The sequence below is a fragment of the Sciurus vulgaris genome (assembly GCF_902686455.1).
Source record: "Sciurus vulgaris genome assembly, chromosome: 14".
In the NCBI taxonomy this organism is placed as follows: Eukaryota; Metazoa; Chordata; class Mammalia; order Rodentia; family Sciuridae; genus Sciurus; species Sciurus vulgaris.
Genome location: NC_136475.1, coordinates 13,639,648 through 13,667,388, shown reverse-complemented (window position 1 = coordinate 13,667,388; position 27,741 = coordinate 13,639,648). Strand labels below are relative to the sequence as shown.

The 27,741-nt window shown below is 37.4% G+C and overlaps 1 protein-coding gene and 1 long non-coding RNA gene across 2 annotated transcripts in view; one reads left to right on the top strand and one right to left on the bottom strand.

The window, feature by feature from the left end:
* Positions 1-27,741, top strand: part of MRPS9 (mitochondrial ribosomal protein S9) — an 86,796-nt gene that overhangs the window by 24,956 nt on the left and 34,099 nt on the right. The window contains exons 3-7 of the mRNA XM_079110712.1: positions 1,882-1,944; positions 2,032-2,062; positions 9,124-9,203; positions 19,851-19,936; positions 20,595-20,670. Of these exons, the coding sequence (XP_078966838.1) occupies positions 1,882-1,944; positions 2,032-2,062; positions 9,124-9,203; positions 19,851-19,936; positions 20,595-20,670 (336 nt within the window). The remainder of the gene's footprint in view (positions 1-1,881; positions 1,945-2,031; positions 2,063-9,123; positions 9,204-19,850; positions 19,937-20,594; positions 20,671-27,741) is intronic.
* LOC306644130 overlaps positions 24,838-27,741 on the bottom strand; it is a 33,381-nt gene continuing 30,477 nt past the window's right edge. Inside the window, exon 2 of the long non-coding RNA XR_013759177.1 lies at positions 24,838-25,641. This is a non-coding gene — a long non-coding RNA (uncharacterized lncRNA). The remainder of the gene's footprint in view (positions 25,642-27,741) is intronic.

Sequence of the window (27,741 nt, the reverse complement as noted above, 5' to 3'; positions counted from 1 at the left end):
TTCCAATTCTCTTTGTTTTACCACAGCAGCACTCTGGGTACGTTTCTCTTGCATTTTGTTTTTCTGTGTTGTTGGCTGTGTAGCACCTGATTGCACAGATCTGCCATTGTTTGTTCAGCTAACCTCTTACGTATGGCGATTGGTTGTTTCTAATCTTTCCTTCTATTAATTCATGGATAACTCGTGTTTGTGGTCTTTTGTGTTTGTGGGGGTGTGACCTTCCCGGTAAGTGGGGTTGCCACGTGTGCACTCTTGATAGAGAGCACCAAGCTCCCCACCACTGAGGTTTGGCATTGGGCACTGCCACCAGCAGCATGTCACAGTATTTCTTTCTAGCCTCACCAAACAATGTGCTGTCACATTTTGGAACTTCTGGTACTCTTGTTAGAGCAAAGTGTTATTTCATTTGTTTTTGTCTCACTTTTTTTTTTTTTACTTACAAGCACATTTGAGCCATGGTTTTCATTTTGGTATGTTTATGTACTTTAGTTGTTCAGTCTTTTTAAAATTGCTTCTGAATTTTCAAGCCAAAGTTAAGAAAGATTTTCCCATATCTGGGCTATAAAAGAATTCACCCATGTTCGGTGATGGTACTTGTGTGGTTTCATTTTGTAAGTTTAACTCTGACTCACTTGGAGATTATTCTGCTGTTTGGTGTGAGGTTTTGGATCCATTTTTATCTTTTTCCGAATGCAGTCAGTTGTCTCAGTATCACTTACTACAAGGTCTGCTGTTTCTCTTCCAGCAAAGGAAGTCGAGTCTCTAGTTTTAAAAAAACAAAAAGTGTGCTAAATTCAGCATTCTGATGTTTGATCTAAGTTTTTTTAAGTGTCAGCGCTTCTGTGTGAAGATTGAATGAGAGAATTCACCCAGGGCTCCCTGATGTAATGTATACCCCCCATCACAGGCCCCTCCTTTCAGGGTAGAATCTGATCCCACACGTGAGATTCTGTATGGCGGGCAGAGGAGGCCCACCCTGAGGACAGATCTCCACAGAGCAGCACTGCATTTAAATGGACTGGCAGTTCAGTGGGAGTTCAGATCAGGCGCGAAGATCCCAGGCCATAGACTTCATCTGACACCGTTCAACAGGAAGGGGAAGGTGTACCTTGTTCCTCAAGAGGAGGGCATTGAATAGGGCACTATCAAGCTTAAGCGGTTTTCCTCAAGTGGGAGGTGGTTCTGCTTCCTAGCAGGTGGGGTGACATTTGTCTCAAACACTGGCATAGATTAGACAAGGGCCAGGAACATTCAGGGACTGCAGTATGAGGGAGGTTGCCTATAATAGAATTGTCACATCCAAAATATCAGTAGCGTCCCTGTGGAGAAACAGGCCCTTGAGAGAACTTGTTTGGAAAGAGTATAGTTTAAAAACTCTGGAAGGACTGGAGGTATGGGTCGGTGGTAGAGCAGGTACTTAGCATGCTCAAGGCCCTGGGTTCAGTCCCCAGCACAAAAAATTTAAATTTCTGGGAAAAGTGGAAACATCTAAAACTTCAGTGGGGTCATGGTGAATGAGACTTAGAACCCAGTCTTTGCCATTTGCAGGACCAACTGGGAGTTGAAACGATTGCCCTGGAGCGTATTATCACAGAAGTTATGGAAGGGCACCTTGAGTTTCCCTTTACGATAAAGGATTTGTGACAGCACATCGAGGGGTTAAATTTGAAGCTAATACTTGAAAATTGTCAGTAACCAGTTTAATTGTTATAATGAGGGGTATGTAGTAATTTTATTATCCCATTCAAAAAAATTATGCAACAAGAATGCAAATGGAACTCTAGTTCAATGACTGGCAGTGAGCAGTCAATAGCTGTTAGTTATAAGGTGAACTTGTTTTTTATAACAGTTGTTAATTAACTTTTGCATATTAACTTTCAGAGAGCTATTGTCTACCTATTTCCAAGCGGTTTGTTTGAGAAGCGAGCCAGGCCAATAATGAAGGTAGTTATCTAAGTTTTTTTTAAAAAAATTTAACTTAATTTTATATGTTACAGTAATTATCTAATACACTTTTAATTTACTTTCTAGCATCCCGAACAGATTTTTCCAAAGCAAAGAGGTAAGTTTGCGCAAGAATAAAATTGTTTTTTTCTTTATTTCAGTGTTGGGTAACATGTCAGCAATTACTCAAATGTTGTAGAGTAGCCCTCTTGCACCATGGTAATCTTGAAGGAAGGTAAAACATGTTTTGTGACTGATAATGAATGACTGGGGTTTGCAAATTATTTCTTTTTATTAAATTATATTAAAATTAGACCAGGTCAGAGCGTAAGTCTATACTAATGGCACATTAGTTATTTGTTTTTTAGTATGCCGTTTTGAAGAAAAGTGTGGTACAGATCTGCTGAAAACTCATTTGTTTATATGAAACCTTTCTGTTCCTCCTCCTCCTCCTCCTCCTCCTCCTCCTCCTCCTCCTCCTCCTCCTCCTCCTCCTCCTCCTCCACTACCACCACCACCACCACTACTCTTTTTCTTCATTTTGGAAGCACATTTTCACTAAATACATTTTTTCTTTCAGCACTTTAATGGTGTAATTTCTTTGCCTTTTCTTGGCATTGTTTCTGATCAGCAGTTAGCCGTCATTCTTACCATATCCCCTATTTTCTGTGGCTTTTAAAAAGATTTTTCTTTTTCTTTTAAATGTGTTTAAACAAAAATCGTCAAAACACAAGAAGCTTTAAGGTTGTTTGGAAATTGAATAGTACATTTACTACACATTAGAAGTCTCTTGCCCAATATAGACTGGTGGTGCTTGTCACTTAATTTAAAAAGTATTAATGCTAAAAATCACTTATTTAAAAAATACTCAAAATACAAACATATTCATTCATTTGTCTCTTGTTATATATTCCTGGAGGGATTTTTGAATATGTGTTCCTCTCTGTTCTTTTTGTATATCTGTGCCCCTTAGGTACCATTAACATTTTTCAATTTCAATTTCCTTTTTTACAATGGAATAAAGAACTTAAAGAAACTGCCCAAGAAATCCCAGTGCAGAATTTATCTGTCTTCCCACGAATTTTTCCCTTCAACCACATGAAAGTTGAACACAACATTTCTTTTCAGCTTGCTGCTGAGTCTTTCTAAAGCATTCAGCTAGTCTTCACAGAGGCAGCTACTATCTTTTCTGTTTGCACTCATAGTTCATCTGTTTATGTAATACTTAATTCATGTACAGTAATTATAGAAATAAGTGCAGCTGTAATAAATTGGTTTGGGGATAAACACAACTGACTCTTAGTAAGCTTGTAACTCCACAGCAGATATATGCAGGGGTAACAGAGAAGGGCCTGGGAGCCACCCGCTGAGTGTGCAGCTCCAAGGTAGCATTAGGCCTTTCAGCATTAGGCCCTTCGTTTAGTGTTGATTAAATGGAGGTTGGTAAGAGAGGAGGCATTGCCGTAGAATGCCTCCTTTATTTGTTTTACTTTAATGCTTTTGCTAAGTCTTAACTCTTCAGAACTAGGCTTTCTGTTCTGCTTTACTTCATTCTTTGAAATTGCTTTACTTTGATCCTTTTTACAAATATTTTGAATCTTTTTATAAATATGTTCTGTCTTTTTTGTTTCTTCAATTCTCAGACATGATTGATTATATATAACATCAATTTAATAATAGCTTTTGAGGAAATAAATGAAGGCTGTAGAAAATGCACCCACCAATTTTAAAGGTACAGCTCAGTTTTATGATATAACCATATACACAAGACATAATAACTTACACCTAGTGGCTTTTCCATAAATGTTTGTAAAAGTGATCCTTCCCTCTTTTTTTTAACTTGGTTTCTCTATTTTTCAACCTCTCTCCCCACCAATGCCTCTTCTCTTTGGTCTACATACCTCTCCTGCTTGTGTCTCTCCTAATACATCTCTCTTCCAAAGTTTTGTTTGTTCCTTCAAATCCTTATCAGCTTTTCAGTATTAGAAGTTCATTGTTACAGGCAGCTGGAATGTAACAATTGAAACTTCTGTATATCCTTGCAAGGTACCCAAGTGTTATTTTGAAAATATATCAGAGTTGGTAGGATTATTTTGTGCTGCAGTTAACTATATTTAAGCAGTATTTCTTCAAGATTAGCAAGGTAGTTTTTGACGAATGCCTCCCAACCTCCCAATTTTGTCGTACTTTGTAAATATAGGTGAAACTGATTTTTTGTGGCTTAAAAAAATAAAAGTGAACTTTAGATTTGGATAGACAATGGCACTTACAGTGTACTACCGCTTCCCTTATTAAAAGACAGAAACTTCTGGAGAGAGTTAGTGTAAAAATCCTGCTAAACAAGTGGTAAGACTATTGGAAGGATGAAGATGTAAAACAGGTTGATGGCAGAATTGAGGAGCAGAGTTAATATTAGACAACGTGGTATTCAAGGAGGGTGAGGAGTGGTTCATTGAGACAAGAATGTTCATTTATATTGATAAAAGCCTATTATGCATTAAGTAGGTTTGACGACCATGAACATTTTTACACCAAACATTTAACACTGAAATGTTGTAAAGCAAAAGCTGTTAACTAAGACTATAAGGAAGGAATTTGAAAACATACATGATTTTATAGCTTCAGATAGAAATATAAAGAATACATTTCCTATTCAGATGCTATGGAATAGTAATAAAATTTTGACATATTGGGTCATAGGAAAACCTGACCAAAAAGTAGACATCATATTAATTAGATTTTTTGACTTAAAATCAATAAAACTGTATCACTGTTGGGTTAAACAAAATAAAAATTGAGATTGTAGACTACTTAGGAATACATGAGAATTAGAACAGTTCCTGTCAAATCCTGTGGGATGTGGACTTTATCATGCAGAGACAAACATATATTACTAGTAATTAAGAGAGACTGAAAATAAATGAACTCAGTGTTCAATTCAGGAAGCCAATAAAAGAAAAACTAAATGAATGAACATAATGAAGAAATTTAAAAGAAGATTTATGATAAATAAAACCAAGTAGTTCTTGGAAAAGTCAATGAAATCAATCACCTACTGGCAAATCTGATCAGGGAAAAACAAAACAGAAGAGAACAGTGTTTTTTGTTGTCGTTGCAGTGCTGGGAATTAAATCCAGGGCTTCTTGCATGCTAGGCAAATGCTGTACCACTGAGCTAACATCTCTAGCCCAATATTAAAAATTTTAAGTAATAACATACAGAGGATATTTTTAAAATATAAGATTGTTATAAATAACTTCATTCTAGTTACTATGAAAAATCTTCCTGATAATAACAATAGCTAGTAGCATTTATTGACAGTCTTAACTTCCAAAATGTGACTTTAAAAAGTAAAGATAAAAAAAATCCCAAAGAAATTAGGAAAATCAGTTGTTACTTGTAGAAGTTATGATTACCCACTTAGGAAAAAAAAAAAAAAACAAGCTAAAGCTTATATTAAAATATCATTATCAAAGTGTTAAAACTTTGAATTGCTGTGAAAAACAATTGAATGATACCCTTTTGTAAAAGCATGCCACAGTATAAAGGCATACTGTCTATACTATATGTAACATAAAGTAACATGGGGAGTAAAATGCCTATCTTGTGGATTCACATGAGCACTCTGCAAGTTGATGACATCATGGTGGCCAAAATCACACCGATTTCTTTCAGCATGATTGAATGGAGTGTAATGATGCTCTAGGTAACATGATGGTTTTATTGGTAACAAATGAATTGCCCTCTTTCTCTGCATTTTGGCAGACACAGAGTACCATTATAAAAACACCAACATAATGCCCACCTGACAAAACCCTGGCTGAAGGAAAAGCAACCTAAATCACTTAATGGTTGTGGTGGTAATATGAACCAGTGTGCCTCTGAGCTCATCAGGAAAGTTGGGGTGCTCTGAAGATAATCCCTACGCCTCTGCAGCAATTGCGGTTGAAGTATTATTTTACAATTGTTTGCCATTAGGATACTCATTCAGATAATGTTTTCTTACTATGGATTACAAACTTTAACTACTTTTTAAACCTTAAAAATATTAAAAACAAAAGGAAGTGTTATTTTCCTACATTTTCTTTAGTAATTATTTGGATTTTTCCTCTGATATTGGGCGAGGCAGTACTACAGTACGGAGAATGTATTGTTCTAGTGTGAGCGAAAGACTTATTAGTGGGAAGCAAATAGATACCATTCGCATAGATAAAAAAAATCGAATCCCAGGTATACAAACATATATAACACGTCCATGTGCTTTTGAAACTAAAAAATTCAGACTAGAACAGAATTTTAAAAAGTGACTAGTAGAAGATAAATATACACCTATCAATATTTTTAAACGCTATAGTATGCCCTTACATCACCAGAAAAGCAAAGGGTCAAGAAGATGAATTATCCATTTTGAATGTAGAAATTTCTTTTTGATAAAAAAAAAAAAAACCTTGAAAATTTGAAACATGACAGAGAACTGATATCTGGAATAAATTATTCTTTGAAATTAACAACAACAAGAAAATATTAATAGAAAAATGGGCAAAAGAAAACAAACAAATCATAAATGAGAAAAATAAGAGTAACCAGAAAACATTTTAAATTATCAAAGACCAGAAATAATGTCCTGTAAAATAATAGCAAGAGACCATTTAATCACCCAAGAGATTAGAAACTGTAAATATTATGTGTCAACAAAAAATTGGAAACAATCTAAATGTTCATCATAGACTGGCTAAATAAATTGTCAAAATTGTAGCCGGCATATGTATAAGTTGTTCAAAGAATGAGGTAGATATAGTTGTATTAGCACAGATGGGACATTGAACTTGAAAAACAAGTGAATATGCTGTAGTGGAAATGTAATATAATAGCTTTTATGTTTATTTACTTGTTTTTTTTAAACAGGCAAATAATACTCCGCTTTATGCAGCTGTATGTATATAAATATGTACAGTGTCTGGAACAATAAATTCTTACCTCTGGCCAAAGAATTCTAATATTCAGTTTTTAAAAGAACAGTATATTATTTGTGAAATTACAGTTACCTGTTTTGAAATCTATTATCTATTATAGATTATCTATTGTCTGTTATATATAGTCTATTATAGATAGTTATATATTCTATATATTATAGTTATATAGTCTATATATTATAGATATTATAGAAAGAAGGCAGTAACCAGAGCAATGAAAGCTAAACTATTTATAAATACAGATAAAATGTGCAAAATATATGAGATTTATATAGAAAATCATAAAACACAGTTAAAGATCATATATAAAAATATGGATAGGTGGAAAAAAAGGTTACGCGTTCTGTAAGAGAAAACAGTATTCCGAAGTTACAACTTTTAAAATCAACAAATTACAGGCCAGTCTTGGTGTGACTTTGGAGAAACTTGTCAAGTTTGAAGGTGCAAGAAACACTGAGAAATTTTTGATGAGAAAATTGAAGGGGGTTTACTCCACTTTTTGTGAACTATAATGTTTTTGACAACAGGATGCTGTTTTCAATTAACGTCGCACTGACACATTCTGCGATTTAACATTTTTCTTTTTCTTTGTGGTACATAAAACCACGTGATGGAGCATCTTGAAATCTGTGATGCCTGTGTTCAATGAAATTAAGTGTGTGTACATATAGGTATCCAAGTGCATTGTGGAATCAAGTATGTGTACTTACATGTGTGCATACATACACATGATGAGGTCCAACTCAAGCATCTGCCCAGGCTTAGCATTGGAGTGTTGTTTGATGTTCCTTGTTTGTCACTTTCTGGCTGATTAACAGTACAATGAAAATCTGTTGCATAATAAAGGTACAGATATTAGAAAATATGTAGAATCTCATGAGGTCCATAAAATGATGTTGGAAAAATACTTAAATTATCTACAATATGTTGGCAAGTAAGAATTATGTTTTTAACTTTCAATCTAAATACCCAATCAGGACTCTTTTTTACTATGACATGTTGTTGTTTACTCGGTTCTAGGTGTAGTCACTTAAAGTGGACCACGTCTGTCTGATATTGATCATCCTTAGAGAAGAAAGACATCCTACATGTTGTTACAGGCAGCATTCCAGCAGAAAAGTGTATACTGTCCAAAAAACTGTACAGGGACAAAAGATTCTTTGATAAAATAATATTTGACTTTCTGCTTCGCAAACAAAAATTCCAGAAGAAAATATAGGAAAATTGTTTAAGAGAATCCAAAGCCTCTTACAGCATGCCTCCTGGATGGAGATGAAGGCTGGTTCATAGGGAGCGAGGAAACCCAGGGCTGGTTTCTGCCCTCCAAAGGTCCACTGTTACGTATCAGTAGATATTCAGTGAATCCGTGGTGATGAAATGTCATGGTGAAGGGGGCAGTTAGGGGGAAAGCATCTAGAGAGGTGCCTTAGTGGGATCAATAATGAAAAAATAGCCAAGAAACACCACCAAAGAGAAGAAACAACAAATTGCGCTTGGTGGTTATTAGATGTGAATGACTATACTGCAGAAGGAATTAAACCTAACTCCTTTCTGAGGTCCCTTCTACTGTGGGTATTTTAAAGCTGTCAGAGGTAGATAAATGTAGGGTTGGAATAAATGATGTGGCATAGAAAATTAAGTTGTTTAGTTTTTTAATTTGTTATATTATGCCCATTTCAGATTCCATGAATGTACTGTGTTATTGACTACCGGTTTTCCTCTTGAAGACAGCGGGAGTGCCTTGTATTCTGTTTTCATTTTGCAGTGCTGGGGATAAACCAGGGCCGTGTGCATGCCAGGCAGCATGCTCTACCACTGAGTTATGTGCCCAGCCCCAGGAGTACATTGTATTCATATCCAAACCTACAATTTTTATTTTGTTCTAACAGATGATTTGGGCTATTTTTGTAGTGTTTTCATTTAAAAGAAATTACAGAGATTTAAAAGAAATTACAGAGATTTTCATGGTGAAATATTTAATCAAATATAAACATTTTATGTTAATAAATATGAAATATTAAATACCCTAAGTGTTTGCATATTAAGTATGCTAAACTAAATACATGAATTCTAAATACTGATAATGTTTTAGTTATTTTAAAAGTTAATCAGAATTATAAATCTGTCTTCTAACTTCAATTAAATAACAGCTGTGTGGTCAGTATCTGTGTATATTTTAATTTGTTTTCATCTGGCTTTTACTTAGCAATCCAATGGGGAGAAGATGGTCGTCCATTTCATTTTCTCTTCTATACTGGCAAACCATCGTATTATTCATTGATGCATGTAAGTATATTTTGTTTATGATAAATAATATGAACTGTAGGGTACAAAACTAATTATAATAGAGACTTCTCAGCTTCAGAATTTACCTAGTATTTTATTATGGACAAAAATTGGACTTGTGGAGGCAAGACAGAATGCTGATGAAAGATTTCACATTATTTGACTTTTTCTAAAGGTATGCTTTATAAAACTTATGTCAGAATGGTTTGTCCTTAAATGCAGAGATATGCGATCAGAGTGCAATGCGGCGCGTGCCTTGCAGGTGAGGCAAGAGTGCCTGCGGGGACTGGGAGGCACTTACCTGGGGTCAATGATCTCTGCTTTGTTTTTGTTATTCTTTAAAATTTTTGCTTCTCACGGCTGAATGCGGTATCTCAGCCAAGACTTCAGGCCCCCAATAACCTGAGAAATGCTTTTATTACACTTTGACTTCCGCCTGCTTTGGGTATACTGGGAGCAGTTTTTGTTGTTTTCAGAGCTGCGCTTGATAGTGTGCAAATTTGGGAGCATTCCCCAGAATTACTGTGAAAAGAAAAAAAAGGCCAAATGCCAATATCCAGTTTTAAATGGCAGAACATTTTTTATTTTTAGAACGTGATATCAAATTCTGTTTTACCATTATATGATTTTTTTTAATTACAGAAATATTTATGGGGTTTCCCCCATCCACAGTAAGAGTGGCTTGAATCCATGCGCACATTTCACTCTGCTTTTTAGACTTATCTGGTGTTTATTTGTGCTCCACAAACCCAAAGGACAAAATCCCCACTTGTCAGGTACATTTGTTTCTTGGGGAAATAAAAGAAAACCTTCTTTTCGCTTTTTGTTGACCTTGGGCAAATGAGCTTCTTGCCCTGGCAGAAATGAAATGAATGATAAATGTAGAGTGTGTCTTTGCTGAGTAATGGAGCCGCGGCTCTGGCTTCCACCAGGCCCTCTCCCGCACAGCCCGAGGCTGCCCGAGGACCCCTGCTGTTCATTTAAATAGGTATGTCAAATCTGCCTCCAAACGCCGCTGGTTTGATCTGTGGTAATATTTGTGAAGGTTCCATATGGACTTGAGCCCCCTGCAGTGCTAAGAAATAATGTACAACGCTTCATGGTGCAGACGCAAATTTTCTCTGAAAAGGGATGCAATGCTGCGTTTTAGCTGTCGGAGGGGATGATGGAGCTGACGCGCTAGGCCTGTCAACTTGTTACACGGATGGGTTGCACGCAGCGAAGCTGTGGAAAATCTGTGCCTTTTAACTTTTCTACTTAATCACGGTTGTAGCATTGCCTTTAGACTGTATGCTACATTAATTCTCTTCCTGCCTTCTGCCTTTCATCCCAAGTTTCACGGAAAAAAGTAAAGCATGCAGGTCTTATAGAGGAGCCTTATCAAACAGCTGTCATCTGACAAGCCATTTGCATTTGTTTTGGCTGAAACTGAGCCACCCAGGGGCGAGATATTTTGTTGCATTCCATCATAATGAAGAAATTACACATCGTATAAGAGGTCTGACTTAATTTTTAGTTGCTTATGTGTTTTAAAATGTACTGCTCCAGAAACTGATCGGTTTCTCAGTGGATAGAATCTTACTGAACTCTAACTAAAATGTCAGATTATATCTGACTAATAAATATTTCTTCTTTTGGAGTAAGATAGGTTTGTTACATATGGGAATTGTCTGAGCCTTATTCCAACTCAGGAATTCCTCGATGTTTGCCAGTATCTTTAGTATCATGGATGGCAAATGTCATTGATTACAACTGCAGTCACCTCAGTCTCATCTAATGCGTACAAATCACTGTCATTCGAGGTACTGTAACTTTGAAATAGTGACTGAATGTTCACTGTTGGACTTACAGAAGTACTTTGGTGGTGAAGCCAGACACTGCATATAAAGCCTAACTATAACACTTGGAACCCTTTTGAGTGCTTTCTCTCTCCTTTGTTCTGCCTTCTGGTGGCGAGGAGGCGGGAGCCTCCTCTGCTGTCCCCAGAGTCCTCACTGTGAGTGCTCACTGTGCATCCCCACCAGGGGAAAGGAAGTAGCCCCTGCAGACTGGCAGGTTTGAAAGACTTGGAAATGAATCTTTGTTGCTGCCATTTATTTTTGTTGATGAATTTCCTTCCTCTGTGACAGGGTAAAGGACTAAGCCAAGCGGTTTTTTCCCCAGGTCTTCAACCAGCTGTAACTGTGTGAGGCATGGCAGTCAGTGGCCATGCTTTTTGACAAGGAAGCAGATCTGGAGCCTGTGTGCAGCTGTGTGAGGAGACCTTTTTGAGGTCGATTAACCTTTCTCATCTCCTGTAATCGTGCCAAGTCTTCTCTTTAGGGTTTGGTGGCTGTTCGCATATTAAGTGCATATGCTACTTTATAGCAACTAATTAAAGATCGTCCTGACGCAGCTTACAATTAAGGTCAATATACAGGGCTTTAAGGAATGCTGGTTCCAGTTGACCTATATTTGGTTCATCCGAGTTTTATGGAGAATTGGGAGGTTTTTGAGGAATGTTGTCAATAAGAAATGTGCAATTTATTTCTCCTGGCCAGAAATGAGGCCAGGAGAAGGATAATAAATGATAAGAAAGAATAAAGTGAAGGAACAGTTGCCGATCTGTGGGGTTCTCACACTTTGTCACATTCTAAAGGTTCATTTGCAGGTCAATTGGGACTCTCATTTTCCTATGGATCTAATGACCTGTTTCTTCAGGTTCCTGGAAAGTGGCTTAGTGGCAGAGCTCTTGCCTCAAATAATACAGTTTTATAGTTTCATTAGTAAGACATACATACATAATGAAAAAATATAAAACAACACTGTCATTATTTCTTAAATAATAAAAAGTATTTTAAGAAGAAATAAGGGACTTCCTGAGTTTCTCAAAGTGGCGTTGAATACCATAAAGGAGATTCCATGTTTGAAATTGACTGGGCTGGCTTTTTTTTACCCAAAATAGATGGCTTCCCATTTGCTTAATGGCCATTTAACCAGTAGTACTTGTACGCTTTTCAGACATGACTTAGGGCTCTTCAGTTTAGATTTCAGTAACAGAAGGAAAAAAGAGAAAGAATAACAGAAGTTTCTTCAAATGCCTGAGGAAAGGAAAGAATTTTAAAGAGGTTTAAAGAGGATATAGATGTTTGTACAAAAAAGAAAATGCTGTACAACAGAATGATGGAGTTGTGACTAGCCTAGGTCTAGATTAAAAGGAAGACCCTCCATGCACAATTAAGGGGAGTTGACAAAGGGGCTTGGTCATGGAGGTTATAGTATGACACATTCACTATGTGTGAGAACCCGTGGATTGGCAAATTTTCCTTCATTTTGTACTTCACTATCATGCTTCAGTTCTGGGCAAGAACAATACATTTCATGCCCTTTGGGCCCATGGTGGTAACCCTACCAGGGCTACCTCTAGCCCACAACGATTTGATCCTGTCCAGGGCAACCAAACTGATAGTGAAAGGAATAGTGGACTATATTAATAGTCAAGGCATTTGTAACCTCAGTAGTCACCATTTATTTTTTTGTAGGTCTGTTAATACTAAGAAAAATGTCAATTCAAGTTTATGTACGTATTTTACCAAATACATGTGTTCTCTAAAAAAGGTTAAAACTCTCCCTAAAACCGAATTGAAAATTGTTTTAGTCAGTTTTCCATCACTATAACAAAATACCTGAGATAATTAACTTAAAAAGAATAAAGGTTTAGTTTGACTCACAGTTTTGGAGGTTTCAGTTTGTATTTGGTCAGTTCCATGCTTTTAGGCCTGTGGCAAGGGGAACAAGTAGCAGGTGAAAGAGTGAAAGGAAGAGACTGGGGTCCCACAATCCCCTTCAAGGCTACACCTCCAATAACTGGAAGGCCTCCCATTAGGCCCCACCTCCTAAAGATTCCACCACCTTCCTATAGCCCTACTTTGGGACCAAGCCTTTAACACATGGCATTTGGGGAAACTTATCCAAACATAGCAAATCCCATTTGAAACCTGTGGGAGGTGACTATTTGACCATGAGGTGGGAATCCTTTTGTAAAATGTAACTTAAAAAGACATGTACAACAATTGCAGCTTTCCTCAGTACACTGGCTGTGCTATGCTCTTCCAGAAGGAGTCTGTTGTGAAGGTGTGTGTTGTATAGTGGGGAGCTCTAGTAAGGGACTAGCTAGCAGAGGCAGGCTCTGCCAAGCCATGAGCAAAGAACCCAAGTGCTTTAATCCTCTGCTGCTCAGAGGGAGCCCTTTGTACCAGGACTCATTTTACTACCCCATGAAGCCATGCTGGGATAAGGTGGTACAAGATGTTGGAAACTCTTAAGTTTTCTGTATAGTGTCTCAGTTTCAGGCCTAGTGTCAGTCCCAATACAATAAGCATCTCAAAAATTTTGTATAAGCTTACCTCTTCCTGGTCATTACGATAAGGGAGGTATACTTCAAAAACTGCACTTGGGGATTTTGTATCATATAAAAACTTAGATTTCAGGACTAATTCTACAGTAAATACTGGAGTATTTTCAAAATATTTCTTTAAATCGAAGGAATTACATGGCCACTGATGTACCAAACAAATGTGTAAAATGAAGGACTAAGTAGTTCATTCTGTGCTTTTGGTGCTGAATCGAAAGCAAAGTTTAAAATCTGAGAGAAAGCCAGGTAATTCTAATCCTTGTAAATTGTGCATAAACAGGGCTCATTTGCCTTGTGAAAAAACTTCCTGAGTTATTCAGAGATTCTCCAGTTCATCTTAAATGACTTAAGCAACCGGAGTGCTTAAAGTCCAAAAACAGCAGCCCTAAGAACGATTCAGCTCTTCTGTGTGGCGGTTTCAGTGGGTCAAATACCTGAAGACCAAATTCTTGCTTGGTTTAGATGCTTCTAGATCCTCTTTGTGACCTTGTGGTGAATATTTTAAACTCTTGTATGTAATGCTGTTATCTTTAAAACCGAAATTAAAAAAAACAAACCTTCTCACAGTGAGCTATTGTAAAATAACTATTTTACAACTATGTTTAAGTGCTTATTTTTAAAAAGCTACAGACTGGTGCTAAAGTATGTCTGCATGCTGTTTTAAGACTTCTTGACAGCAGGAGTTAATTCAGTAATTAATTCAGTAGTAGAAATTGCTGTTCTAGAGATATCTTTAATGTACATTTCCCTCACATATGAATAATTACCATTGTATATCTTGTGTGCTCCAAGTGGAACAATTAGGAAAATTAATTTTTTAAAATATGGATTCAACGTGTTATTATTGCCTATATGTTGATTTTAATCAGATTATTTTTTTTGTAATGGTACAATTGTTATTGTAATGCATGATTTTAATTTAAGAAGTAAGAATACCTGGTATCTGCATTCCGTTCCAAGCATTTGGATGTTACCACTCCTGGTGGCACATATCCCCAGAGTCTTTTTTTCGTGTGACCTGTATCTGAGATGTTTCCTTTATATATTAAGTTGCAACATTACATGATGTGTAAAGCATACGGTATGTTGTATTCACAGAGGAGCAACAGGAATCTGTAGTAGATGTATGTCTCCTGGGAACTTGGGGTACGTAGCAGACACCTCTGAACTACATTTATGTTTATTTCAGTTGAGTTTGGATATGCCAGTGGCAAAAAAAAAAAAAAGACAATGGTTATTTAAGAAATTGATTTCTGTAATTATAACAAAGCACAAACTTTAAGTTACTTGAACTAATAGAAAAAACGGCAGCTACTGTTAGCTCGTTAGTGTTTATTTTGTGTACAAAGTATGGTTGACTTCCTGTGGCATCCCGGCCCAACCGTGAAATGTTACGTGTTTACCCTTCCTAAAATTAGAATTTCTACATGATTAATACAACCAAAACAGATTTTAGGACACTAAAAATCATATTGCTCATCCTCTTAGAAAGGTTTCGTTTTAAGCATTTCTTTCCTGCAACCTGAGCATCTGGTATTTTCAAATTAGGCACCTTCTAAATTTGACTCATACATTATGGAAATCTGATGACACGAGGGGTGGATAGGCTTGCTTTGATTTTATGAAATATTAATCATAGCTGTGATTAATGATTCAGCATTTCACATCTGGGTTATTCCTGTCATATTTGGAAATAACACTATTAAATACAGTATATAAACTTAGTATAGGTGGGGTCACTCTAATTCTCCAGTGTCCCTTAAAAATCAAGTGAAAACTTAACAATATACCAGAAGCTACCAGTGATAATCTGTGATGTTGACAGTTCCTGGCATATTTTATGCCCTCAGGACTTTTTGATGTAAATGAGAATGCATCTCTTCAGGGAGTTGAAGTTACAGAATCCACTTTCCAGAGAACTCTTTTCTCTAACAAAAGTAGAATCTCAAAAGTGGTTTTATTACGCAGAAGAAATAGAAATGGCACACTAGTAAAATTGTTTAGACTTTTAAACTCTTGAAAGCCATACCTCACCCCTGCTAGCACACTTGATCATTGCTGTGGGTGAGGCCCTGTGCCAAGTGCCTGTCGTACAGAAATTTATGGGTGTATATATTTTCTTAGAAGAGCGGACATATCTGGTGGTGCCGCTCAATGGTGGAAAGTGTGCTTGGCCTGTGTAAGGTCCTGGGTTAGATTTCCAGCACCCCACCCCCACAGAAAAGAAGCATGTGGAGAGAGTTAACGAGCCCTGTGTATTTTGGGGTGGAGGGCTTATAACCGTGTAGTTGTAAGCATTTGCTTTAAATGAATGGGACTTAACACGTTTGGAATTTGATATGTACTTTTTGTGGATTGTTTTCTCTCCCACATCTTTTTCCATTATTTCACTCATACCATTTGTAAATTGTTATGCAGTGTAACTCTGACACTGGAAGGAAATGACATTGTGAAACAATATTCTAGAAAAATATGAATCTAAAGTGAAAATTGCTGAAAAGTCATTGGAAAGTGGAGCTTCATAAGTAGGCTACACTTCAACTTGAAACTTACCTGTGAGGAAGTTCAGTTGTTATTGTAGTCGTCACGATTACTCCAGAAAATTAAGGACACCTTTTCAAGCAGAGGAGGTCATTACTGTTCCTGATGTTGCTTATGTTCTCGTCAGTTCCTATATCCTTAGCTCCATCTGAAAGCTCTGCCTGTGGACCAGGCGGCTGGCTGCGAGGTTTGCTGCTGTCCCTTTACAGACGCACGCAGGCATAGAAATCTGGGGGGCAAATTATAGAATTTTGTTCTAAGTTGCATGACGGGTACTCTAGATGTGATTGTCCACATAAGAACTAGTCCTTGCTTTCCTTAAGGTGGAGAGTGGTGTATTGGTATTACGTGTTTACATGTGTTCCTCTGCTTCCGTAGCTGACGGATTTGCGTGGGAGAAGTAGCAGAAGGGCAGTCACACTTACTTTCTGTGGGCACTAGGATCAGGTTGACTCCATTCGTCCCTCTGCTGTTGTGTTGAACCCGACTCCACTGTTCACCCACCTCCGTGTGTGCGCCACTTGGAGGCTCACTGGACCCCCTAGAGGTTCCTCTTCAGCAGGTCTGGTAAGGCCTGAGAATTTACGTTTCTAAGGAGGTTTGGGTGTGGATACTGTTGCCCCTGGTGTGGACTGAACCTGTGGAAGTAGTGAGCTGGAGCAGTGGATTCCCTTCAGCTTGAGGCATGTGTGCCCAACACTTAGCTCACCCCATTTTGTACCTTGTAAGTGCAACTTTTTTTCTTTTTCTCTGCTTTTTCTTTTCTCTTCTAAACCATCAATTCTACTATTTTTACTGAAAGAATAAACTAAAAACGGAGTCTCTCCAGCCAAGTTTCATATTCTTATTCACTGAGAAGTCCTGCCCATTGAGTATCTTAACCTTCCTCACCTGTATTTATTTGCAGAAAGTGAGTTTTAATCATTACACCTTTTTTTCTTTTTAGCATTCTTTATCCCAATGAGAAAACTGGACTCTCAAAAAGAGACTACAAAACAAAGATAGTGCCAAATTGCAGGCATCAGTTAATATGACAGTGGCAAAGAGACATTTTAAAACAAACTTTCTCAGCTCCATTCAGATGTCATATTTCAGTCTACTCAGAACCCACAAGAATTGCTTCCCAACACTTGAAGTTATTTAGACTGTTTGAGATATAGGAGGACATCTCTATCAGTAACAGGTTGTGTCTTCTGACTTTAGGTAATGATATTGGAAGTCAGCATGATTAGCAAAAGAAGAATCATTTTTGGCATCTCTAGCATCCTCTTCCCCCACCCCCAATGCTGGGGATCAATCCCAGGGCCTTGCACTTGGCTAGGGAAGTACCATACCACTGATCTATGCCCCCAACCCCTAGCTGATCCTTTTAAAATGTCTACCTGATCATTAGATAATTATGTGGTAGGACATGTGTAAATTATAAGTGAATAAATGCAAACATAATGTGGTATGAGTCCTCAAAAAATTGTTTGCTCAGTCAAAAACATGAGGAAACCATTGTGTTACTCTGCTTGTTGTGAACTCATTGCCTGGGAATGTATTTCATTGATAACCCTTATTGCAGTATTACTGCTTTTTTTACAAGTTCAAAGTTAGCAACTTTCTTTTCCATCGCAAATTTTTTTTTTGATGATGAGAAAGATGTCTTTAAATTGTCATCATTTACAGAACATGATTGTTTAATTAAAAAAAAACAGGAGTATATACATTTTATTTTTTAATTAGAGCTTTATAGTTATACATAGTAGTTGGATTCATCTAGACAAAATCATACATGCATGGAATTTGATTTCAGTTCATGATCCCCCCTTTTCCCACCCTGCCCTCCCTCCTCTCCTCTGTTCTCCTTCCTCTACTCCACTGAACTTCTTTTGCTAATATATTCATTTATATTTGATTGGTTCTTTTTACTTTTACATAAAGGTGAAATTCCCTGTGGTATATCTGAATATGCACATGACATGATTTTTAAAAGAATTCATTCTACATTGCCTCCCCTTTCCCATCCCTCCACTCTGCCTCTTGATCTTCTGCACTGCTGCTCTTCCCTGTATCTTAACGATATGTCCTTCCCTCCTCTCCTTTGTTTACTCTTGCTTCCACATGAGAGAAAACATTCAGCCTTTGGTGTTTTGGGACTGGCTTTTTTCACTTAGCATGATATTATCCATTTCCATCCATTTACCAGCAAATGCCATAATCTCATTCTTCTTTATGGCTGAGTAGAACTCCATTGTGTGCGTATGTCAAGATTTCTTCATCTCTTCGTCTATCGATGGGCACCTGGGTTGATTACGTACTTTGGCCATTGTGAATGGGGCTGCCGTGCGCACTGAAGTGGCCGATTGCCGTGGTGTGCTCGTGTTTGTTCTTGGGAGAAAAGAGCTAGCCGTGGGATAGCTGGGTCATATGGTGCTTCCCTCCCTAGTCTGTTGAGATGGATGCTTTCCAGAGAGGTGGTACTTTTCTACAGTCCCACCAACAACGTACAAGTGTACCTTTCCCCCCACGTCCTCGCCAGCAGTTATTACTATTTCTCTTGATCATTGCCATTCTGATCGGAGTAAGATGAAATCTTAGTGTAGTTACATTTTCCTGATTACGAGAAATGTTGAACCTTTTTCATATATTTCATGGCCATTTGTGTTTCTTCTGAGAAGTTTCTGTTAAGTTCTTTTGCCCATTGATTGACTGGGTTATTTGCTTTTTTGGAGGTGTTTTTTTTTTTTTTTTTTTTTTTTTTTTTTTTTTAGTTTTTTGTGTACTCTGGATATTAATTTACTCCTGTTGGAGGAGTGACTGGCAAAGATTTTCCCCAATTCTGTAGACTCTGTCTTTATGCTCTCAATCACTTCCTTTGCTGTGCAGAAGATTTTTAATTTGATGCCATCCCATTAATTCTTGGTTTTAATTCTTGTGTTTTGAGGGTCTTAAGGAATCGGTACCAGCACCAATATGATGGAGCTTTGAGCCTATTTTTTCTTGTAGCTATTGCAGGGTTTCTGGTCTAATTCCTAAGTTTTTGATCCATTTTGACTTGACTTGCGCAGGTTGAGAAGTAGGGATGTAATTTCATTTTTCTACATGTAGCTCTCCAGTTTCCCAGCACCATTTGTTAAAAATCTTCCATTGCAATTTAACAGGTGACAGATGTTCACAGTCTTTGTTAAAAAAGTAAATTAATGGAAAAAATCAAATAATGGAAAACAAATACAGTAGAAATTTACTTTTAAGGTATAGACTACATGGAATGATATTAAATATTATTTAAGTAGTTCAGCTATAAATGCTGGTTGTTCTCTAATTTAAAGTACATATTAGAAATAAATAAAGTACATAATACTATATAAATCATAGTTTTTCTTAAGGAAAATTTTTATCCTGTTTGTGAAACTCTAAGGAAAATGGCTTATAGGGCTCTCGTTTTAGCCATCCTCACTGAATGGAGTTGTAAATTTGTTAGAGTTATTTTTAAATCACTTAAAGTGTGCTATGATATACTCTGAATTCTCATTCAGACTACTCTATCATCTTTTAGTTCGGATGAGAAATAGTTTTATTCAAAAGCATTTTCATTTTATTTACTCTGCAGCTAGACTGAGGAGGTCACATTAAAATAAGGAGTACTCACAGTGAGAAAATATAAACTATATCATAAGTAATGATGTACCATCTCTCTTATTTTAGCTTGTATATTTTATTTGCCGTAGGAAGTATATGGAAAACTACTCCAGATAGAAAAACATCAAAATCAGTTGCGAGCCAAAGGTCTACTTCCAGAAAAAACAGAAACCAAGTAAGTTCTTGCCTTGCATTAGAGCATATGTAGATTTTGAACTCTGAAACATGCCTCTTAACTTACTTAGCATTCCAAGTAACGGGTTATTTTTGTTTAGGAGGAAGCAAATATTGAGGTTATTTTTCTGCTACTTCAAGATTTATGTATTAAATTACTGTGTTTGGATTTGATGTCCTCAGAATTTTTATGTGGATAGCTGCACATTTATCCAGCATCTGTGTGCTTTCTGGGTTTTTCTTTTATGTGGTATTTCAAGGCCTGTACTTGCATTTGGCAAGCAGTAATAGGTCAGATCCATCAGCCTATACAGCCAATGTTAAATTTTGGCCTAGCTATTCACCTTTTTCCTTGTCAAAAGACAGGTCAATGAACACACCTTAAGTTGTGTGTTCCTAGTCTTTTATTTGGATTTTATTACTACTTTAGTCTATGGATTGAACTCCTTGAACATAACATTTGGTAACGTTAGTACCTTTTCTGAAGAAGATTGAGGAAATGGAATAATATTTCTCAAAATTCCTTGGATGAATGTACTACTATATAATATGAAAATTTGTTTTCAAATCATGAATTGCCTCTTATATGTGAGATCTTTTGTGATATAACACTAATTGCATGGTTAATTAAAAAGAGAATATATGTGATATTTTAACAGAGACCTGATTGGCAGCAGATGGCTGATTAAGGAGGAACTAGAAGAAATGTTAGTGGAAAAACTGTCAGATCAAGATGTGAGTAATTAATCTTTTCAATTTAAGGAGACCTGTGTCATAAGAATGCAGACAATTGCTGTATTAAGGATCCTAATAGTAACAGTCTTCAGAGGCAGGTGTTCCTTGGACAATTTTTCTTCTTGAAACATATTCCTTGTCTATTTCTGCCATGGGAGGAGGGCCTTACCTGTGGTAAGGAAAGTGAAATGTCCAGTCTCCAGGTCCTCTGTTTTAAGAGCCCTTTTGTCCTCTGCCAGTTGTTTTAGAGGAGTGCAGCAGATGTCGTTTTGTCTCCTTCAGTAAGGCCAATAACTAATTTAACAAGCTAATGATGAGTGCGTGGAGCCATTGCAGGTTAAGTAGCAAAGGAATGTAGCACATGGAATCTGTCTCACCTGTCTCACCACATGTGCCCTGTCTGAAAGGTCAGTGGTTTCACCTTGGGATCTGCAAACCCCACCTGTGTGTCACTTGGAGGGCTTTTTACAAACTGCAGTGTCCTAAGTCTCGCCCTCGACCTGGGGCAGAATCTCAAGGGGTCACCCAGGAATCCCTCTCATTGGCACACTTCCCAGGTGAATCTTACGCTCTATGAAGTCTGGGACCCCACCAGCCCTACTACAGACCTTGATTGCAGTCTTATTTTGTTGAATGTTCTAACAATATAGCCGGACATGATCAGAAGTAATTTGATGTTTTAAACATTTTGACATTCTAAATTTGCATGACTTTCTGTCAGATTCAAGTGGAGCTAAATCACACAAGTCCTCCCAAGAAGGATTATTTTTTTCCATGGCAGTGGCTGGCATTGTTAGTTCCTGCCACCATGTAGAGTTTAAGTTGTGTACTTTGGTTGCTCTTTTTCTTTTTTAGCATATTGGAGACATTAATGATTTGGAAAAGTTGCAACTTCCTTAAACAAGGTGTCAGACATTTGGTTAGTGGTAGATCTGGAGTTGATTTTTAACATCCTAACTGCCAAGTATTGCTGCACTTGAATCAAACTGAAAAATCTCTTTGCTTCTTCACCATGTGCATCATTCCATTATTTCTTTTGTTTTCTAAGTACTGTGATTTTTTTTAAAAATTCAGATTTTTTCCCCACTTTGGAACTGTCCCAAGGACGAATACAGTCATGCAATTATGAAAACAAAAGCAGACAGTATATGATAACCTTCTATACTTTAGGGGTACTGAATATCAGAATATCCTGAAGTTTGTGATTGGCACCAAACCAAGGGAAGTGGGAGTAATCTGTGACTACTTAAACTTCAAGCTTAGTTTACAAGCAAGGCCTTTATACCTGTAGTGATTCTTTGCAGTCTAAAGCATGGTCACAGGAGTGTGTGAGGTGGAATTGAGAGACCAGCTGAGAACAAAGGACGTAGGCCAGTGAGTGGGGGGAAGCCGGAGCGCTGTCGGGCCTGGGACCACAGGCGGCTAAGTATTTACACCCTTCCTTGGAAAGTTGCTGTTTCTATTATTGCATCCTAGAAAGCTGTATTTGAAGACGTTTCTTTAATATTAATTTTACCAATGAAATTCCTAAATATTTTAAATTATTATTGGTAAATTTTCACTATAAAGGCAAATGGTGACAAAATTGAGTATGATTTTTTTAGGGCTGGCAAAGAAAAGTGATCAAAAACTGGAATTCATAATCCATATTAACTAAGGATCTCAAGTATTAGTTGTTTCCTTCTCCATAAACACTTTAGAATGATTATTCTGGCTTCTAATTTTAAGGGGTTAATACCAAGTTGTTTACTTTCTAATCACATGTTCAAGAACTATTAAAAAAAATGCACAGAGTAGCAAGGATAATTTATTTCAAGAGGTTGCCCTTTAAGTCAAGTATCTCTTGAATTTTTAAATAGCTTGATTGTTCAGTTTTAAAGGAAATCATAAACATTAAAGTAACACAGCTTGAACAGCCAAAAATATATTTGCCAAATGTATTATGAAATATAATTTAAGAGGTGCACTTTCTCAAAATCAGACTCTTCCCATTTTACTATACATAACTTACTGAAAATCATTTCTAATGTTTCTTTTGATAGACTTATAATAAAAGTGGAAATTACACTTGAAGATCCTCTAAATATTTTTTGAAAATGAATTTAAATCTCAGTTTCATAATCATAATCCAGAGGAACTGATTTTTCTTTGAATGATAAATCTCTTTGTTTCTCAAAAGAAAAGACTTAGCACTAAAGATACACAGAAGTGATGCATCTGCATGCTGTTTTAAAAGCAGCATGAAGATGCCAAAGTGTCATCCTGTCAAAATTCATCAAGAAAAGCAACATTGGAAAGATCAAGTATATAAAAATAGAAAAAATTTAGCAAATGCAATTACACTTGCGTCTTCTAATGAATTTTTATTGTCTGCAGTATGTGCGGTTCATTCAGCTGCTAGAAAAGTTATTGACATTGCAGTGTGATCCTGCTGAAGAAAAATTTGTGCAGAAGTTTCGCAGAAGTGTAGCTATTCAATCAAAAAAGCAACTGATTGAACCTGTGCAGTATGACGAGCAGGGAAGAGCCTTCAGCACAAGTGAAGGTAACGACGTTCCAGGAGAGGAAATGAATGTGGTGAAGACTGAGAAGCTCTAATTGTTTTCATTTGCTATTGCTCTGTGGTATCCATTTGATTTGCTTTTGCTACTGCTACATTGGATTTCCTAATTTCAGGATTCTGTTGAAGTTTTTGAAATCTTACAATTTAACTAAATCTTACAGTGTCCCAAGAAAAAGAGTCCTACATGATCTACATGATCATGTCAACTATTCTGTTCACATTTTCAAATGGAAGGATCAATAAAATATTTATAGTAAAGGTTTCTTCTCAAAAACTAAAACATGCTCAGTGAAATACACATGTCAGATGCAAAGGCTATGTAACATGAGAACTAGACCCTCAGAGATTTGACACATTCTGTCCTGTAAGAATTGACCTACTGAATTATATTTCGCAGCTCTCAAAAATTTAACGTTGTCCCTTTGTCATTTTCAGCCATCATATTGAATGAATTAATGACCTTTCCTGAGGATTCCTTGCTTTTCTTTTACATGTCATTACACTATTCACATATTCTTAAAATTTAAATTATTAGGTATATTTCTATTGATGATAAAAGATCATTATGTAAATTGCTTTTTTTAATAAGACAATTGAATATGAACGACTGTTGACTATTGAAACTAAAATAATTGCAGTGTTGTAAAATAAACTTGTAGATCAAAATTACCCCATGGTAAGCTGTGTTACTTCAGTTGTATGCACTTACCTGTTTTCCTGTTGTTTGACTTACATAGTTATAGGACTTTCCTAGAAGCAGTATTGTATGTTGCTCTTCTGGGAAAACTAATTTTAATGTAGTTTTGTCCTATCTCAAAGCCCAGGTCCTTATGCTGAATACTAATAGGAACTTTAAATTTTTAAAGGTAGAAGAAAGAGTGCCAAAGCAGAAGCAGTTGTTTATGAACACGGAAGTGGAAGAATAACAGTGAATGGAGCCGATTATCTGCTGTACTTTCCAATCACACAGGACAGGTTCGGTTTTTATTTAGCTTGTTTGTAAAGAGAATATGCTCTAGAGCAGATCATGATCAGTTAAGTAGGCTTGTTGTTTTCTAATTCTGTTTGGTTGTGTCTCTTTACTAATATAACAAACTAGCTAACTGGACGCTGTTTATTTTTCTGTAAGCAGTTTTCTGGATTTTTGAAAAAGCATCTCTTTAAATCCTCCTTAATTGACTCTTCCCCTCTGTGAGATCACACTGGAATTTAAGTAGTCTTAAATAGATCTTACATTCTAAATGCAGGTTATGCCAATAAGCAAAGCAGGTTTCCATCTTCTAGTTTGGGAGTGGCTGCACACAAAGCAACACAGCCGCCACAGAAAGTGACCTTAGCTCTTGCACCTGCCTTAGGCCACTGGGTGGGAAAAGTACCAGCCCGTCACTTGTGGTATATGTTTGTTTTTCCTAATCACCAATACTAGAAAGAGTCAGCTTTATTTTTAAAAATTTTTTCCCCTGTTAAAGGAAGTTGATTATACATATATGGAGCAAGCAAAGAAACCTGGTACTGTGGGATACAAAATGTTTATAAGTTGAAATAAGAGCTCATCAGCTTTGCTTAGTTTTCAGTGCTAAATATGGCAGTCATATTTTCTAAACTTTGTATCCCATGGAGAAACACATTCATCATAAATAGATATTACAGTTCTTCTAATCCCTAAATGTACTCCTCTTTGAGCTCTTGGGAGTCCCTATATAAAGGCCTCTTCTTAAGATGGTTATTATTTTTCCAGTAGTTACTGTCATTATCCATGAGTAACAGAAATTCCATATGATTAGTTCCTCCTGTCCTGTTCCTTCTCCTGTTCCCTGAATGCACTGCGACAGTACGTTAAGGTCAAAAGGACCGAAGCTCCTCTGATCCCAGTGCTCACGTAAGGAGAAGGGGACTGAAGTGGCATAAGAGTCTGGACAGAATAATTACCTCAGGAAATGTATGCTTATTATATTTGTGTGCCTGTGTCAAGAAGTAGCCCACTCTTAACTCTGTTTAATATCAATTAAATTAACTCTGCAGTCATCCTCAGAGGGAAAGGGGTGGAGGAAGTTCTTACTTCCCTTAGGAAAACCCAGAGACCCTTACTGCTGGGGCGGGCACTTCAGCACCGCGAGCCGCAAGGAGGAATGGCATTTGACTGTTACTTGAGTTCAGATACCATTCCTAATGACTTAGAAGCACGTCCCAGCGCTGGCTTGGTCTCACAGTTATTTCACCTCCTTAGATCTTATTCTTCAGTTTGAATCAGCAGACATTGAGTAAGGATTGTCTCTGTGCCTAGTCTTGTGCTGGGCATTGTGAAGATATTGCTATGTTAGGCATGATTCCTGTCATCAAGAACCTGGGTTGGGCAGCCTCAGGCTAGTCTTGGTGGGGGTGGCCCCACCAGCCGTGGACTGGCCATCCTGTCACAGGAGCGGCACAGGGGCTTACCTAGTCAGCGGTAGAGTGACCTCTGACCAGTAGGAAGACCACTGAGTCCAGAGCCAGGGGTCTCGATTCTAGTCCTGTTTATTATCTCTGTGACCTTGGCCATTACAACGAACGTGTGACTGTGTGCCTCACAGTACTGTGGGGTACTTTCTGGAAAGGCCTGTGCTCCGTTGTGTTAGGCAGCCAGTCAGGTGCCTTCTTAACTGACCATCTCTACACATGAAATAGTTTTCTCACACAGTGCCCCCATGCAAGAGAGGAGACAGGGTTGGCATTTTAATCAATTACTGAAAAATTATCAGTCTCTAAATTTTCTTTCAGTATGATAATATGGCTACTACTTTAATACTGCTATTTTCCTAATATGGATTTGGTTACTTTGAAGTCTTTGTTAAAAAGGCAATATAGATTTATGTTTTTTGTTGTCCTAGGCGTTATGTCTTCCCTGTATAATATGGTACAAATTCAATTTGCTATGGCCTTAGAGGGCTGTGGGTAGCCCATCTGCCTGGTCATCTTGCCCTTGTAGTGTAAAAGTAGCATTTGAATATCCTGCCATATCCATCTCTAGGCTTAACTGTTGAATAAACTTTATTTGGGATTCTAGAAAGACACAGTGTCAGTCATAAAAAGCAAATGCAATATACATGGACTTTCCTAAAGAAAAATTCTGGGACGGCAGTGGAATTAACTCTGTGGTGGGGTGCTTGCCTGACATAATTAGGCAAGGCCCTGGGTTCACTCCCTGTCACCACAGAAAAAAATAAAAATAAAATAAATAAAAATTCAGCAGAAATAGTAAGGGAAAATAGCAAAATCAAAGTCCTTGCAAAGATGATGATGAACATCATGCCTGGCATGTAAGTGGTATTCAGTAAATGCTCGTTCAGCTGAGCAAGGGAAGGCGCAGGCCTTGGTCTGTGCCATTTTCTCTGGTGTCTGCTCGGGACCACGTGGGCCTCATGCTCCCAGGGAGCAGGCCAGACTGCAGCTGTGCAGCTTGGTGAACTGCCATTGGAGTGTGTGTTCTTCTGGTGGAGGAGGAGTTTTAAATGTTGTTTCGTTAACTTTTTAAAAGTAACTGTGTAAAGCAGTGTACATTTTGCAGATACATTACAGTGTACTTGCTTTAGAAGATCCAAATGGCATTTGATGATTGCTTGGTTAGGCCTATTAATTTTATATCTGATCATTGAATCTAGAAAGGGTAGATCAGTTGATTAATGGAGTTTCCTAGCGTCAAGACTTTACGAGGTTATCTTCACGCCTCGTGAAGTTCTCATGAGACAAAGGGAACCAGTAACCAGTAAGAGAGTGTATTGCTGTCCTCCGTAAGTGCATTGCTGCATATGGAGAGAGAGAGAGAGAAAGAGAAACCTTACAGTCTTGGTGTAATGGATTGATTGACAAGAAGTGTGAAACATTAGCATGTATCAGTTTTTATCAATATTCAGAATGCCACCAGTTCTGTATCTTTATGGTGGAATTAACAGTATTTATTTCTAATGTGTGTGCTTTAGAGAACAGTTGATGTTCCCTTTTCACTTCCTTGATCGCCTTGGAAAACATGACGTGACCTGCACAGTCTCGGGGGGCGGGAGGTCGGCACAGGCAGGAGCAATTCGCTTGGCTATGGCAAAAGCCCTGTGCAGCTTCATCACCGAGGATGAGGTCGAGTGGATGAGACAAGGTATGCATTTGGGTGGGACACTGTGCTGTCCCCCATTCCCCACAGATGTTTTCTGAGTCTTGTACTGGTGACCTGAAATCAGGCAGAGATACTCAGTCCACTAGGTGATCTTATAGCTCATCAGCTGCTCCATTCTTGCTCCAGAATTGTACAGTATTATTCGGGTTTGATTTCTACAAAGTGAACTTGAATTAGAACAAGAAAGGGGGACACACTCCATATGATGCCTGCTAAATTATCCAGTCCCAAGGACGAGGGAGGTTTACTTTGACCTTAAGGTGTAAACTTTAGTCCAGTTTAACAAGCACTGGGTTCAGTTGCATTTTGAGACAGATTGCTTATTTTAATTTTATCATAGAAATTTGTAATTCGTAATAATTGC